This window comes from Triticum aestivum, chromosome 7A, assembly GCF_018294505.1.
Source record: "Triticum aestivum cultivar Chinese Spring chromosome 7A, IWGSC CS RefSeq v2.1, whole genome shotgun sequence".
Classification (NCBI taxonomy): Eukaryota; Viridiplantae; Streptophyta; class Magnoliopsida; order Poales; family Poaceae; genus Triticum; species Triticum aestivum.
Genome location: NC_057812.1, coordinates 717,865,551 through 717,882,246, shown reverse-complemented (window position 1 = coordinate 717,882,246; position 16,696 = coordinate 717,865,551). Strand labels below are relative to the sequence as shown.

General features: G+C 46.3%; 1 protein-coding gene across 1 annotated transcript; it reads right to left on the bottom strand.

The window, feature by feature from the left end:
• Positions 1-15,117: 15,117 nt before the first annotated feature.
• Positions 15,118-16,504, bottom strand: LOC123147017 (uncharacterized). Its single transcript, XM_044566273.1, has 2 exons — positions 16,341-16,504; positions 15,118-15,694 (listed from the first exon to the last, which is right to left on the bottom strand). The coding sequence occupies exon 2, from the start codon at positions 15,674-15,676 to the stop codon at positions 15,407-15,409; it is 270 nt and encodes an 89-aa protein (XP_044422208.1). The 5' UTR covers positions 15,677-15,694; positions 16,341-16,504; the 3' UTR covers positions 15,118-15,406.
• Between the last annotated feature and the right edge of the window lie 192 nt (positions 16,505-16,696).

Sequence of the window (16,696 nt, the reverse complement as noted above, 5' to 3'; positions counted from 1 at the left end):
GCCCCACCTCGACCCCGCCCCGTCCACACCACCGTCGCCGGGGCACCCGTCCTCCCTCCGCGGCCTCTCCGGCTGCTACGAGTGTCGCGCCATCAACGTCGAGCCCGTCTCAAGGTCTGCCGCCTGCCTATGCCTATGTCAGATTTTTCTGGTGCAAATCATATCTGGGGGGGGGGGAGGTTGGCAGAGCTAGGCGTCCTCGCGGAAGAAATAATCACCGTGCACACGTTGTGGTCTTTGCTGCTTGTGCATAAACACCAGATATAGAAAAAACAGCTATTTATCTCTCCCTGCAAACTGACTGATGCTAGTATAGATATTTAGTAGAATGAGCAGAGTTTGGTTTATAAATGTACCTTGGAATTCGATGTTCTTCATGACATCAAGGTCGATGCCAGAGGCCACCTGGTAGAGTGTCACCAAGGTCTGAAGAAGAAAAGGAGTCCATTAAAAAGAGATATTGCTCTTTCTAGCTTACAACAAAACTAGGGTTCATTATAACAACATATTACGCGAAGCAACAGGATTGCATCCTACCGCAATAGTAGAAATTACGCAAGGAGACCAGGAGTCTATTAGTGGTCATTACTGCTAGTCAAAGGAAGTAGTGAACCAAAATCTCAATGTCCCTCTACAAGTTATGGCATACAAAGACTGGAAACTTTCGGTTAAAGAAATTCCTCTTTCTCTGAACAAAAACATTTTCATTCAGTTAAATGCAAATTCACAAGTACAACCATCCACAGTAAAGGAGCTATGAACATATTATTATTTTGATTACAGAAGCATCCACGCCAAAATATACAGGGATGTAAAAAACCCTTAGAAAGAAAGCACTTCATCAAAACAAAGAGTTAAACCACATGACAGATAGGTAAGCTCTCCATACAAAGCATCCTAAAATCGGTGCTGCACACAACAGTTGTTCTTGAGATCGTGGTGGTGGGTATAATTGATGGATTCAATTACATCATACAATATGCAAATCAGCAAGCGCGCACAATGAAAATGTGAGTAACTCTTTTGCTAAGAGAGAACAGTGTTTCCTGACCAACAATGAGACTACTAATAGCAACTTAACGAGACGACCGAATAAACATACACAGGCATAGGCAGTACACCTAGCAATCTGACATGGCATCACATATTCACTGAAAGGCATAGGCATAGGCAAGATTTTTCTGGTGCAAATCATGTAATAAAGAACTGAAAGGGAGTCAGTTAGTATGGCCACCTAAAGTTCGGTCCAGGATGGACGAAGCTCCAAAAGTTTGAATTTGAGATCGAGGGAGAACTTCTGGGGTTCTGTTGTGGGTTATGATTCCTCGTACAACGCTCACAACCTGAATAGATATGATTTTCTGTTGTGAGAAGTTGAAGGATTTGAGGTTGGCTCCTGTTGAAACTTGGCTAGAGATACAACTTTGTTTTGTCATTGGGAAGTGTAAAGCATTGGAGAAGATTTATTGTTGATGCTCACACCTCCAGAATATTTAGTTAAAACCTTCTGCTGAACTCATTAAGTTGTTGACTGCGGATTATGGAGAAAATTGTATTTCTGCAACCAGATTCAGCTACTATCGTTACAACACTGTCTTTTGAGTAAATTGAGACTCCACATCATCACTGACATCGCAGGGCCATTTCTGTCAGATCCGTTGTCGAACTCCTCTAACTTGGAAACTTGGGTTATGTGTTACTCTTTCTTCTGAAGTTGTGCTTCTGTGTTATAAATCTCTGAAGTTGTGGTTCTGCAAAAATCGTGCCGCTGAAGTTGTTTGTTAGTGCTTCAAGTTATTTATCTTCTTTTAGGTTATTTATCACTTGTGTTATTATTATACATCTTGTGCTCATCTTGTTTAGCTTAGGTTGTTGGTACACTTAGTTTTTGGGCCTCAACATATTTACCATTTGTGTTTGAAAACTAAACGAGTAGTTTGTTTATACATTTGAACCTAATACCAATTCATTCATCTCCATACCACTGCAGACACAACAGAACAGAGGCACTTCATCACCCACGGCTGAGAAAGCAAGGTAGAATCACCACTGCATACATACTATTTCTCTTTTTTTTCCTGTTCTTTTCAGATCAATATTGTTGTGATCTTTCATGTCTTTTATAACAGGGAAAATGGTTGTATATGATAGACATCGAACCGTTTCTGTAAACTGAGTACTAACTGAGTTCCCTAAAAAAAGAACCTTAGTACTAACTGAAATATGATGGAACAGAAAATACAATGAAATCAATACGGAACATGCTAGATAAATATTGCCATGAAACCAGATGACACTGATAATTTTAGTGGAAAACAAAGGACTCTTCTGTTATTTTTAGTGAAAAGTTGGTCCACCGACCACTCACATATCCAATTTCCATGATCCTCAACGGAAGTCAGAAACACAACATATCCATGGACTTCTCATTGTTCAAAATCTTCTCTTAGGATTAACCACAACAGCATATCGGGGGTTCAGGAATCAAAATATCAGTTACATCAAGAGTTAGCAATGACCAAACTGGCATGTAACAGAGACACTATAAAAGATAGCCAACATCCAGTTAGCCCTAGTACTTGGTGTTTGTAGAAAACCAGGAGTGTCAATGGGACTAGAATTCACTTGTTCTTATATGGGTTTGTAAAACTTGTTCATGTACTGAACTACTAATGCCTTGTGATGCTCTGAATTACTTGTGATGCCTCTGAATTACTTGTGATCACATTGAGAAAGACTTGTAAAGATGATGATCATCTTTAACAGAAAACAATTTGTGATGATTTTGCTAGTTTGCTGGGTTTTGTCTCCGACCATCGTGTCGTGATGATTTTGCAGGTACCCCGAGAGGCCCTTGAGTTTGCCGGAATGTCGATTAACTTCCGTTCCGGCAAATTCGGGTACTCCATATGTCCTATTTTCAGCAAAGGTCATGCTGAAATTTTCCGTGAATTTTAGCATGACTTTGCTAAAAATAGGACATATGGGGTACTTGTGACTAATGCATGGGCCGGGGTATCTTAGTAGTTAATTAAGTAGGATCAAGTGCCCCGGCGTACTTGTGACTAATGCATGGCTTTTAGGGTGCCTCGGTGTCGATAAAAACCGAAATGATGAAAAGTTAGGCTTTTAGGGTGCCTTGGCGTCGAAAAACCCTCAATGATAAAAGCTTAGATTTTAGGATGCCTCGGTGTCGACAAACCCTAAATGATGAGACCATGATCTTGTTCCTTGACAATAACCAACTTTTTGACCAAACTTTGTTTCTATTTAGAGAGAAACATGGCCCACAACGATGAGGCCGGGGGTTCGGGCGGCAAGGCATTCTGGGAGCTGTCCCAGGAGATGGAGGAACAACCTCACTTGTATGAGGCCGCCGCCTTCCCCACCGATCCTGAGACCACGGATGGTGCCGCCGAGGATGACCACACTGATGCCACCACTGATGGTGCCGCCGAGGATGCCACCACTGATGATGGCGGCGCACGCACAGATAGCAGCCAGCCGAAGAGGCAACGGAAGGACCGGCGCCCGATCGTGCTCCGCACCCTCAAGGAGGAAGTTACTGAAGTGGACTCCAACGGGAATCCAACGGCGCCCGAACGAATAGTCAAGGGGTACTCGCTTCAGCTCGGGTGCATTGTCCGGAGCACCGTCTCGATCAACACCGAGAACCTGAGGCATCCTGACCGGGGGAATTTGCGCCACCTCCTCTTCACGAAGCTGCACGAACGATACAAGTTCCCCGCTGAATTCGAAAACACAAGCCTCAAAGGGAATAAAGTGAACAATGCTGCCCTCACGAAGATGAGCAAGGCCCTGTCTACTTGGAAAAGCAATGTGAAGAGAATGATCGAGAAAGGTGAGAGTTATGAGAAGATCAAGGAGAAAAATCCTTCGATCACCGAAGATGACTACAACGACTTCAAGATCAATTGCTCGAGCACCGCAAGCTCCCAATCAAGTGAGTGGGGGAAACAAATGCGGGAGCTGAACATAGGGGAACACACACTCGGTCCCGGCGGTTACAGAGTGGCGGAGCCTATATGGGACAAGGAGGAGGCGGACCGTGCCGAGCAAGGCCTACCGCCCCTCTTCGATAAATACGGTGACAAGCAGACCAGGAACTTTGTCAGGGCCCGGTACAAGAAGGACCCGAAAACAAAGGAGCTTACCACGGATCCGAAGACCAGGCGGCTTGAGCTTGTTCTGGTAAGGAATACACCCCCGCGTAATTAGCTCCATATGGTTGCATTCTAATTAATGAAGCCGAATTTCTAAATGGTTCACATTCCTTCCGCAGGCGACTGAAAGCAGTAGCGCGGGGTCGACTCAGAGCAACCCTTGGGACACCACTCTAAATAGGGGGTTGAATATAATGAAGAACAAGGATAAGCTCAGTAAGCCGACGTCAGCTGGTCGTGTGGCCGGCAAAGGCTTGTCGACAAAATGGGGGTCATACTATACCGCTGGTGTGCGGAAGGAGAAAAAGACCAGCTCGGAAAGCCAGGCGCGAGAGGTTCAAGAACTCAAGGCACAGGTGGCGCGGATTCCGGAGATTGTCCAAGAGCAAGTGGAACAACGACTCGGAGCGACGATCACCGCCCTTGTGCCTACCTTGATCTCGGGGTTGAGTGCGTGGATTGCGGGCGGCCAACAGGGGCCGCCCCCGATTCCTAGCTTCACGGCCAGCAACTCGCATAATGCGATGGCGGGGCCATTGGTGCCTCCGGCGGAGGCGGCATTGGTGTCTCCGACGCCGGCACGGGAGCTTAATGCACCCGGGTGTACGCCGGCCGGCACCTCTTCAGCAAGCGGCCGCTCCGTCAACTGCACGCCCGCCGTTGGCGGTGCCTCGACATTAGCCGAGCTCGACGCCATCATCACGGTAACTAATTAAGCCTCTCTCGGCCGAGGACTTCATCTCCTTGCCTTTGACTGGGCATCCCTGACGCCCTACATGTTTTCGCAGGGCGCCGCCGACGTTCCGTGCACTCTCCTCCACTTCGTGAACAACGAGTTGGTCGATGTCGCCAAGGGCAAAATCGTTCAACCGGGCAACCCCTTGTTCCACGGTACCCAGATGCCACCCAACTTGTTTAGGGTTCAACTGGTTCGGGTGCTGCCAGGCTGCGACGACTTGTTACCTCCGATTCGACCCGTCGGGGCCGACGATGATGACGTGATGACCCTCAGCGCCTGCCTGAGCTGGCCCCTGCTTTGGCCGAAGAGCCAGATTCGTTTGGGGGCGGGGGACACCACCCCAAAGACAACACCGCCAGTCGTGCCGGCGCCAAGTCGGCCCCATGGCAAGACCGCCGTAACGGTGCCGGACATCCCTATGCCACTGGATCCAAACATGCATATGGCACAGGATCAGAACGACGACGACGACGACGATGATACATTTGGCAACGTCGATCAGTACTTTGCCGAGCATGGGTACGATGGCGACTTCATGGGGCCTCCTTCTCAAGAACCAAACCCAACAAAAGACGTGTGCGATCTAGCTCGTACCGCGGAGAAGCCAAGTTGCAACAGGCGCCGTCTGGCGTTCAGCTCTCAGGAGACGCCTCCAGCTGCCGACTTCACCGAGCCTCAGATAGGCGAGGTGCGAAATATTATCAGCCCCAACACACTCAAGAAGGCGGTCTGTGAGCAGAACTCGGTCCCATTACAGGAGAAGAAGAAGGCACGCAAAAGAAAGACTAAGAAGGGTGCGAGCCAGCCGGCACCGAGTACGATCCGTGCTCAGGACGGGCCACCTTCACCGCAGGATATCTCGAGGAGGGTGCATGTGGCGGGTAGGGCGATGCTACCACCAAATATGCTCAATGCTGCAACCGGTGCTATGCGGAGTCTGCACGACAGTGTTCTTTCTTTGGAGAAGCGGCGTCTCAGAGAGAAGGATGTGGCATACCCGGTTTTCGTGGCCAAGGTGCCAGAGGGCAAGGGCTTTGTGGATGGCGACATCGGGGGTACGATCGTCCTGCGGTTTGATGACATCTTTGCTATGTTTAACCTTCATCCGCTGCACTACACCTTCGTTCGGCTATTTTCGCTGAGTATGGAGATGCGGATCATTCGCGACAAGACCCCGGACATCGTGATAGTCGACCCCTTCTACATGCGTGCCAAGATCTTGGGCAGCGCTGGGGACCGGCAAGTCGCGAGTTCTTACCTCGAAGGCGTCATTCTGGCAAACCAAGATAAGGATAACTTCCTCGTGCCTTACTTTCCCGAGTAAGTCCTCCCCTCAACCGGCCCGTAACATATGAATTCTTACTTTTCGATCGTTTTTCTTTTAACATTCCGTGTTTTCTGCAGTGACACACGTTGCACGCTCATCCTCCTAAGCCCCAAATATTCCATGGCCACGTATTTCGACCCGGACCGTCAGTCGAACGTAGACTACACAAATGTCAAGAAGGTTCTTGATGATGTTCTCCCCGGCTACGCCCAATCTGGAGGCACCTTCACCAGGCCTATTCGTAAGTACGGCAAGCACGTGTTCTCCCACAATACGACGTTCTGCTGCGTCAAGCAGCCGCCTGGCGGTCAGAAGGGTGCCTACTACGCCATCCATCACATGCGGGCGATCGTACGGGACCATCATCAACTTCTGCTACCGAGTAAACTCCAAGATTGGGCCGCGAGCGTGTCGGCAATCCAGGACGCGGACCTCCGACAAGAATTCTTTCGCATCCAGTCGGAGTTTGCGGAAATCATCCATCAAGATGTCCTTCGTACCTCGGGGCAGTTCTACCTCAGAAATCAACCGTCCAACAGTGACATCGACACAATGCTACAAATGCAGGATGACAACGCCCGTTCTTTCATGACTCCCACGATAGACGGCGGCTTCATCCACGCTCCGGTCCCTTGAGTCGAGTTGTCTAGTTCTGAAACATCGATTGGCTCATGTTGTAATTAAACTTTAATGAACTTGTAGTATGTCTCTTTGGTTTCGAGAGTCGTTCAACTTAGATGTAATCGATGCTATTAATGTCTTGCTTTTCTCTTCCGATCGTTCTGTTGCATAATTATATATTGCTTATGTATTGTCTGTGAATTGGTACTAACGTTTCGTTTGGCTAGTGCATAGTGATGCCGACGTATGTCGTGTACAAGGGTAAGGTTCCCGGAGTCTACGATGACTGGGAGGAGTGTCGGAGACAGGTTCACCGATTCAGCGGTAACAGTTACAAAGGGTACACCACTAGGGCCGAGGCCGAATCTAGATACGCCCGCTATCTAGCGGGAGAGGGGAGGGAGCGTTGGAGGAACCGGATGAAGACGAGTTTCATCGTGATGATGCTCATCGTGATGACCGCAGCTCTCTTCTATGTGATGGTAGTTTAGATGATCGATATCGACTTGTAATGCGAAGACAAACTCGCTACTCGCGGTCTCGAGACTTGTAATATAATGTTCTATCTTTGTTCGGTCTTTTTAATTCGGAGACTAATATGATGAATTGTATTCGGAGACTAATATGATGAATTGTATTCAAAGACTAATCTTCTATTGTATTTGATGAATCTATTGTTGATGTGTGCTGTCTATATTTTGTCAAATTATACATTTTGTAACCTGTGCAAAAAACAGAAAATAAAAAAATAAAAAAAACCTAATATTCATACTAATGGCGCATCACACGACAGTGCGCCATTAGTATGACAGTGCATACTAATGGCGCATCACCGGGTAGTGCGCCATTAGTATGCTGCGGTTACTAATGGCGCATCCAGAGGTGGTGCGCCATTAGTATGCCAAAGCACCTGGGTATACATGCCAACTGGGAGGCATACTAATGGCGCACCCTCGCATATACTAATGGCGCACCAGGTGGTGCGCCATTAGTATACCAGATACTAATGGCGCACCAGCTGGTGCGCCATTAGTAAAAATTACTAATGGCGTGCTATCAATGGCGCACCAGTGATGCGCCATTAATGGCCATATTAGGTGCGCCATTAGTAGTGGTATTTCTAGTAGTGCCACATACGGTGTTCCGGGTTGATGGCCGGACCGTGGCAGCAACCGACGCCGCGGGTGACGACGAGGCCGCGGGTGGCACCGCGGCTGCGGGCAGGGCCAGGAACGAGGCCGCGGGTGGCACCGCGGGAAGTACCTCCCCCGAGGCCGCCGGGATGATGGCGAGTGTCGAGGAGGAGCCGTTGGAGGCCGTGGGTGGCGCGGAAAGAACCGTCGTCGCGGCACCAGAGGTTGCGGGCGACGGCGATAGGATCGGCGCCGAAAACATGGAGCCAACAGCAGTGTTTCCGAAGAACTGGGGCACCGACGGAGCTAGGGGATGGGGTGGTAGGTTGAGGAGGGCGGCAAGCGACGCGGGGATCGACCCAGAGCTGGCGACGCCCGAGGCGGAAGCAGTCATGGCACCGGCGGCACGGCCTTAGGGTTTAGGGTTTCGGCGGTGTGGTGGGGTGTAGGACCTAGGTTAGACTCGATACCATGTAACACAAAGGTTTTGGAGGAACTGGTTCAATCCTCTATGGGATGGCCTATCACATATATATAATAGTGTCATACAATTTATATACCAATACGGTATAGATTACACAGTAAGACTACGATACAAAATCTAACAGGGTCTGTTACTCCATCAAAGACAATTGCCGACTCGCGTCAAAAAAAAAAGACAATTGCCGACACGCCCAAGAAATGGCCCCCGAGAAAAGGTTACTCGCATTGCCATCATGCCATGACTGCAGACGCACAATTTTTTTACGGGATTGCATTGGGCTTTTTTTCTACTTGATGGGCTTTTGTTTCTTGAAGTGGCCAGCGTCGTACTACAATTTTGTTTCTTCATTGCAATAGTTTTTTTTTTACTTGATAGGCTTTTCAGTGGCCAGACTGGGGCAATCGGCCCCGTCCCTCTCCCTGGCGTTTACCGACTATACACATTCGGGTGACCCCTTCTCCTTCCTCTACTTCTTTTCTATTCAATTTTTTTTCTTCCTTGCAGAAAACCCTAGCCCGTATTTCCCCCTCCCAATAGAACCCTAACATTCCCTTCGCTACAACAGCGGAGAGCGAGGAGAGGGTGCTGCGGCAGATGGATCCTAATGAGATTCCCCAACAGTAAGACTATCCGGTTTCTCTCGTCATCTTTTTTGGTGGCTGCAACGTGTAGTAGTTTGTGCATGTTAAGCTGGATGGATCATGGATGGATGTGCATTAGTGCATATGCGTGTTGGAGCTTGCGACTGAATGCACTGGTTGAAGAAACCAATGGATTGATTGCACTTGTTTTGTGGCTGCTGCTGTTTCAGGACCAATTGCAAGAGGCCGCAGACCGACCCGTATCCAAGGTGCTCGGCAACGACGATCTCCTCATGGAGATCATACTCCGGGTCGGCTTTCCCACCACTCTCGTCCGCGCCGCTCTTGTCTGCAGGCGCTGGCTTCGCCGCGCCTCCGACCGCAATCTTCACCCGCCCGGCCTCCTTGGCTTTTACGTCCACACCATGTCGAATAAATCAGATCCGAACCCCCCAGTCTTCATGCCAAATCTGCTGCTGCCCTCAGAGCTTAGCACAGTCATCCACCGTGCAAACTTCAGCTTTGACGCCTACAAGGGCAAGAATATCTACATCACAGACTGCCGGCACGGAAACGTTTTCATCCACTTGTATGACGGCTGGACATCCACATACACAAAAGTAGTGCATAAACCACTCTCCTCTAATAGAGAAATACCTAGTTTCCCACGATTCCCACCTCACCAACTGCAGGATGGCAATACCTGCACTTGGAGTGACCTCATTTCCAAAGGAGAAGGTGACAACTTGTCCTACTTGTATGTGTGGATTGAGTCATCAGGGATTCCACAAAATCTACAATGCACGTATCTGTGTTACAAGACGATGTCTGGTGCATGCATACCTCGATCACAAGTACACACCACCCTTTTTTGCTATGGGTACCAAGACCTGTGGTCGTCGACAATAAAATATATATGGCCTCCATGAACAACATCCATGCCTTGGATTTGTCAGCCTCAAGTTTCTCCATAGTTAAGCTCCCACACATGGTGGCGAAGTATGGCATGAGAAACGCTGTGATGTCACGGGCTAATGATGATTCCGGTGTATATCTTATCCATGCTAAGGAGCTTCAACTTGGCATATGGTTCCACAAGAAGGACAAATGGTTGCCAGTGGATACCATTTGTTTGCGTAAGATGCTTGATAATTTGAGGATATCTCATAATGAGAATGTCCATCTAAACCAAGTGGGGAACAATGCCGAGTTTGTGCTTTTGCAGGCGGGTCAATCTATACTCTACTTGGATATTAAGTGCAGGAAGTTGCGTAAAGTGTATGAGCTTGGAAGATATGATATACTGCATTCTATCCATCCTTTTATGATGATATGGCCTCCCACATTCCCTGCGATTGAGGATGGTTCCGCAAGGTTTGCCTGTTGACTCTTGGGTGATGCTACTAAAATTGATTTTGCCTAGTCGTAAAAGAAGTTGTTTGTTCATTTTACCGTAGAGGAGAAGCATTGAGAATAATATGGGTGTTGCACGGGAGGATCAGGTGTCCTCTATGCATAGGTGCATGATTGGCGAGGTGAGAAGGACAATGGGGATTGGGGATAGTGGAGAGAAATTAGAGGGATATGGGTAGGCATGTGAAATGTGATCCTCAAACTATTATATATGTCTCTTATCTTTAATACTTGGTATTTTTGTTAGAGGATACTTGCTTGAGTGAGTTGTTGCTCACACAATTTTCAACTATAGATCCTACATCCTACAGTGGCAAGCTTATGTTTATGCTTGTTTTCTCGTTTAGATATATCAAATTGAAGATGTTCCTCTTATACACGAGAAGTGTATAATCCAATCTTGTGGGACCAGCTTGTATTTTAGTGGGCCAACTGTTTGTTTGGGACATTCATGCATTTTTTTTGCTGGAACAGTTGCATCATTTTGGCATTTCAGTGCCATGTAACATTTAATTTTTTGTTGTACAGCTACTTGCCTTTTTGCTTGTCTAGATCTTTTGATGCGTAATTATCTCCGTCCTAATTTATGTTGTGTTTTGCTTGGAACAGTGATGGCATGTGAAGGGTCTTGGATCAAAGAAAATTGAGTGAAGCTGCATTTCTTTGCTGCTAGCAAAATAATAATAATTACAGAAGCAGAAGTGCAATATCGATCTGTTTGCTATTTTTGACTTAAGGCCCGCTTGGCAATCCACCGGCTCCTTAAAATCCGCGGATCTGGGGAGCACCTTTTTGCCCGCTTTGAGATTTCTAACTGCAGCTCCGTCTGCTCCGGGAGTGGAGGTGCGGAGCAGAGGGACACCGAACGGGCCCTTAGTCACGAATTAACTTGGTGCTGGATTAGGATGTTGGATGGAACTGGATCAGGCGTTCCTATTACTGTTGGAAAGACCTATATATGTATTGGTTGTGCACTTCCTTTGCTTTCATCGTGTTGTCCATCAACAAAATCTGTTCTAATTATCAATGTGCCAGTGGGATCGGTGCACTGTTGAGGTAGTTGGTAAGTGCCTACTTTAGCTTCTCTGTGTTGTTCTATAGTATGATGGAAACTCTAGCATGAACTCTGTTACCTACGAAAATGTTGCTCAGCACCATGGTTCGATCGCACCTACACTCAGTACCGTCCATCTCAGACAATATTTCTTGGGATATGTGCCACTTACCCTTCACAAAGTACGGCGGGAATCATCAACACTAGCTAAACATGCCCAGCTCTACAAAATCTATTGCATGCGAAGACTCATTAGGGAATAAAATACTACCAGTCCATCGATACCATGGCAATTTTTTTAATGTGCCTCGTTATGCACCCCTAGAGTGGCCCCACACTTAAATTGTTTGGAAATAAATATAACAAAAAATATGTACAGAAAACACACACCCTTAGAGCATCTCCAACATGCGTCCAAAAAGAGCTCCGCGCACTAAAAATTTGTTTTTTTGGGCGCCGAATAGCTCCAGCAGATGCTGTAGCGCTAAAAGATTTAGGGCGCGTGCTGAAAAACACTATCGCGCGCAGCATATTTTGGGCTCCGGATTACGTGCGCTTCACAATTTGCACTGTCTGCTTTTTGGGCGCGCGTTTTTTGGCATCTACTAAAGCAATGTTGGTCCCTGCGCATTAAAAGTGCTACAGTGGCGTGCTAAAACTTTTATTGGGCGCGAAATTTTTGTGCGGCAGTTGGAGATGCTCTTATAAATTCACATGTCTTGCTTGCCGATTTAGACAAGAAAATTTGATGAATATCTTTGAGCTGATCACTGTATTTTTTCTAACTAGGGAAGCTCTTTCCCAAGATGGATCTTCTGTACCAAGAATCTTTTTTATGCAGTGACATATTTTTTTATTCAAATCTTCACCAATCTTAAAGAAAATATATTTTTATCTTTTTTTCTTTATGTTGGATATGCTTATAGGAAAAAGTTTTTTAATGTGCTGACTGCATGAATATCCCTAGCATACATAAAAAAAGGGAAATCATCAACCATTTGAGCATTAAAAGATAGCCAGCAGGTTAAATATCAAGGTACTACCTCTCTCTCAGTTTACAGGGCGTGTGTGTATCCCTAGGTCGTCAATTTGACTAACCTAATATAAGTCATATATTAAAAAAATATACCAACATAAACTACGGAGTTTCTACTTTCAAAAGGTATAATTTTTGTGTTATATAGTTTATATTAAGGTGATAAAATTGGCAATCTAGGTATACGCGCAGGACTTGTAAACTGAAATGGAGGTAGTAGATAAATTGTGCAATTTGATATAAAGGAAATATTATAAAAAAACATGCAAGATGAGCAGTAGCGACAAGGTCGAACAGAATAATAATTTCTTGAATTCTGGGGCTTGGGCCCATGCTACAGTAGCTTAGGACCGTGTGCCAATCCAAGCCGCTAATGACAAGTAATTAACATAATCTCTGAATTTTGAATGCTAACATGGCACATATCCCCAAGGAAGCAATGCTACATCGTATGGCATCGAGCTTGGGTTCGACTAGACCATGGTCCTGAATCTCATGGTCCGGTGCGATTGGGTCACAGACTGCGCCGTCAAGGCTTTTGACATTGAGATATGCGAAACCGCGCGGTCCGGATTGCGGCTGCGGAATCCCATGGCTGGAGAATACCTACACATGTCAGCCCGTTCCCAGCATGGATGATAATGGCGTTGTTTACCTGATCACCAGGCTGAAGTTCATGCACCCCAAGGGCTCCTTGCTGTTGACATGAGGAACAACAGATTCCAGGCAATGTACAGGATCCCAGCTAGAAGAAGCAACGACGTGTCGCTTGCATATTGTGCCACTACCATCTCCAGATATATGAATGCGACTACGCCAGGTAATTATATTATAGCCATGATGATCATATGCCCAATCCTGTCGTTAGATTTTTTTTTGTATCAACATAGATGTAAAAAATAATGGTGAAGTTAAACACGTTTTAGTGTAGACCATGTCAGTATCTGAAACATTAACTTTTGTTCTCAGCATAGGAATTAGAAGTAAGTATTATCTTACACTTTCATCTGATTGTTTGAGAATTATTTATTACATTGTGTTGATCTATGTAACAAACAGATGCTAGTAATAATTAGCAATGAGCCTATGATAGCCCTCAAACACTTTTCTTTCCTCATGTCAACCAACTAGTCAGTTGTACAGTTAGTACTATGAGCCTATGAGGGCATCCGTGCTCTGTCGGTGACCCGACATTTCCTATATGCATGCTTCTTGCTAGTTTACCTGATAGGCTGATTGATTCTATTACAAACATTCAAGTCAGATTCAAGTCTTAAATGCATCTTCCTTTTACAAAGGAAAGCAGGAAGCTAACACCATCCCTTTTTTGTGCGGTTGCAAGATGATAGCAATCTTAGTGAAGATGCATCACACTGGGTGAACACCGAGCAGGAGAAGGCGAGGAACGGCGAAACCACCCTTGCTAAGGTGGCCCGACTTGAAGAGCAGTTGTCAGACGAAAGGGCCGAGAAACTTGAGCTAAGGCAAAAGCTTGGAAAGATCCGAGCAGAGAGAGACCTGCTGGCCAAAAAGATCAATGAGATCAGAAGCATACTTCATTAAATTCCATCCCACTATGTTACAATCAAAGAGATTTTACAGATCGTGTGTTGACACCTTGAAATGTTGAATACCGGTGGATTTTTCTCCTCTGCTTCTTGTGCTGTTTGAGCCCGATGTTGCTCATCCTCGGGGCCTGACCCCGCCGGATCTCTGCAACCTGAATATCATTACAAACTTGTCAATATGATGCCTTCATAAGCACAAAGAAAAACACCTAACTGAAGAGTGGCTTGCACTAAATTTGTCGAATTGAGTCATAGAAAGGGCCAAACTTACCCTGCATATATCAAGGGATAACATTGAGCATCACTTGCACATGCACCAGAAGCGATTTCTCGCAACTGCAACTTAGCTCGTAACAATAATTTGATCTTTGGACTTGTGCCATCTCCAAGTGAGTGAGGAACAAAACTGACAGAGCCCGCGAAGCTTTTCAACATTTTGAACTGAGAGATCATCAGTAGTACACCGAGGAAGACTAACTGACGCATGTAGTGTACACACAATATCTTTTATGGGAATTTTGACTGCTATCAGGAGCTGTTGCTTGTTGGATTTCAGGTTGTTGACGCCTTACTGCACATAACATGGACAAGCAACAGAAAATTAAGAACTCATGTGCTGAAGCCCAGTCATATATTCTCCTCAAAGCAAATCATCACATACCCAAAGAGTCGTACAGAAAGGAGCGAATTCCCCTGCACCTACCATCATATTAGACAACAACATTGAGCACCGTTTGCACAAGCACCAGCAGCAATTTCCTACACAAGCAGATTTGCTGCTAACAATAGTTCTGACCTTTTCGTGTCAAAGGAACAGCAGCTAGCAAGGGGATCAGCATGTTCTCTGACCTTTGCTGGGGTACCAAGAAAGTGTGTGCCAAGTCAAACCAGATTAGGATGATCATTTCACTTGTGCTGAAGCTCATTCATTATCCTCAAAAGCAAAACATCTGACAAATGATTTAACTGCAATGGACTTTAGTGCTGAAGCTCATATATTACCAGCGAAAAGCAGAACATCTTCTAACAACGAGTTGTACAGAAAGAAAGATGCAAACTTTCCTTGCACACACATATTATCAGATAACAACATTGAGCGTCGCTTGCACACATCGATTTGATACACAAGCAGCTAGTGTGCCTAAGAATAAATTGTTGGTCGTTCAGTGTCAAAGGAACAGCTAGCAAGGGGTAACAGCATGTTCTCAGATCTTTGCAAGAGAGGACTAAGAAAGGGCACGATAAATCAGATGAGATTCAGGACAATCACTTCTGCTTCTTTGATTTCTTGGGCGGGTTTTTAGCAAGTGCCTCGCCCTCCTCATCCGATGGGCCCTCAATGGATTCATCAGGGACATCGTTCGGGACGTTGTGCTTGGTGATGTACTCCTTGAGGATCACCATGCTCTTCTCCCTCATCGCCGCCAGCTGCTCCGACAGGGTGCCGGACTCGGAGCTGACTGCGAACGATTCCCCTCCGAGAACCAGGGTAGCCTTTGCTCTAGGTTCTAGACTTGTTGCAGCATTCATCTCCATCGTCCAGGGATTATTAACCTGAGAATAAACATGGTAGCAGAGGTAAGGAAAGGTTGACACCGGTTCCACAGTTTCAGTTGTACGGCGTATTCAGAAAATGCCGATTCCACAATTTCATTAGGATGGAGCATTCATTCAGGGAATGGTCTGTAAACTGTTCACCGGTGCAAAGCAAAATGCTGCTGGTTATCATCCTAGCATGGCAATTAGAGGCAGTTCTGAAGCTTTTTTTTTGTGGAGTCCTGAAACTAATAATGAACTCTGCAGCGGAAGATTGTTCCGCTGCCTTCCAGAGACGCAATCTAGGGAGAATTGAGGATGAAACAAATACTGGAGTGAAAGAAGTACTGATGGGGATCAGAATCTGGCTAGCTGTTGATATTGCACTTGCACATTTGTACCAACACAGCTACCCCTTACAGAACACAGAGTGACCAAATCCTTTCTACAGAGCTAAAAAATGCTTGCATACAGAACCAAACACACACAAAAAAACATATGCCGCAGTCTATGATTACAGAATTTTGCAGCTCGCCTGACCAATTTATACATGGATCCAACACACAGATGAGAGCCCCCGTCAGATGCAGCGATGCCGCAAGCAACGGACGCTGCAAGAGGTGGAGTAGGATGACATAGGAAGAGAGGTTGATTGAGATCTTACGCTCGGGCTGCGGAGAGGCGGCGGCGGCGCGACCGGGGAGAGAGCGGGCGGCGGCGCGCACTTCCACGGCGTCAGTTAGGGCAGCACGCGCTGGAGAGGTGAGGAGGAGAGGAGCGGCTGGCCTGGGCCGAGCAGGAACTAGTGGGCCGGAAAGCGAAGTTAGGCTGGCACAATCCGTGGAGTCACTCTTGACCCCGAAGATATATCTAAAAAAAAACTCTTGACCCCGAAGAACAAAAACCAAAACCCCTTAAGAAAAGCAAGAAATATTTTTAAAAAAATTGGGAGATTTATTGATTCTTTTTTAGGTGAAAGGTTTATTGATTTTTTAAAAGGTAAAAGCTTTTTTTTGAGGT

Excerpts from the sequence above, each read along its gene's own strand:
- LOC123147017 (XM_044566273.1), bottom strand. The coding sequence starts at position 15,676 with ATGGAGATGAATGCTGCAACAAGTCTAGAACCTAGAGCAAAGGCTACC.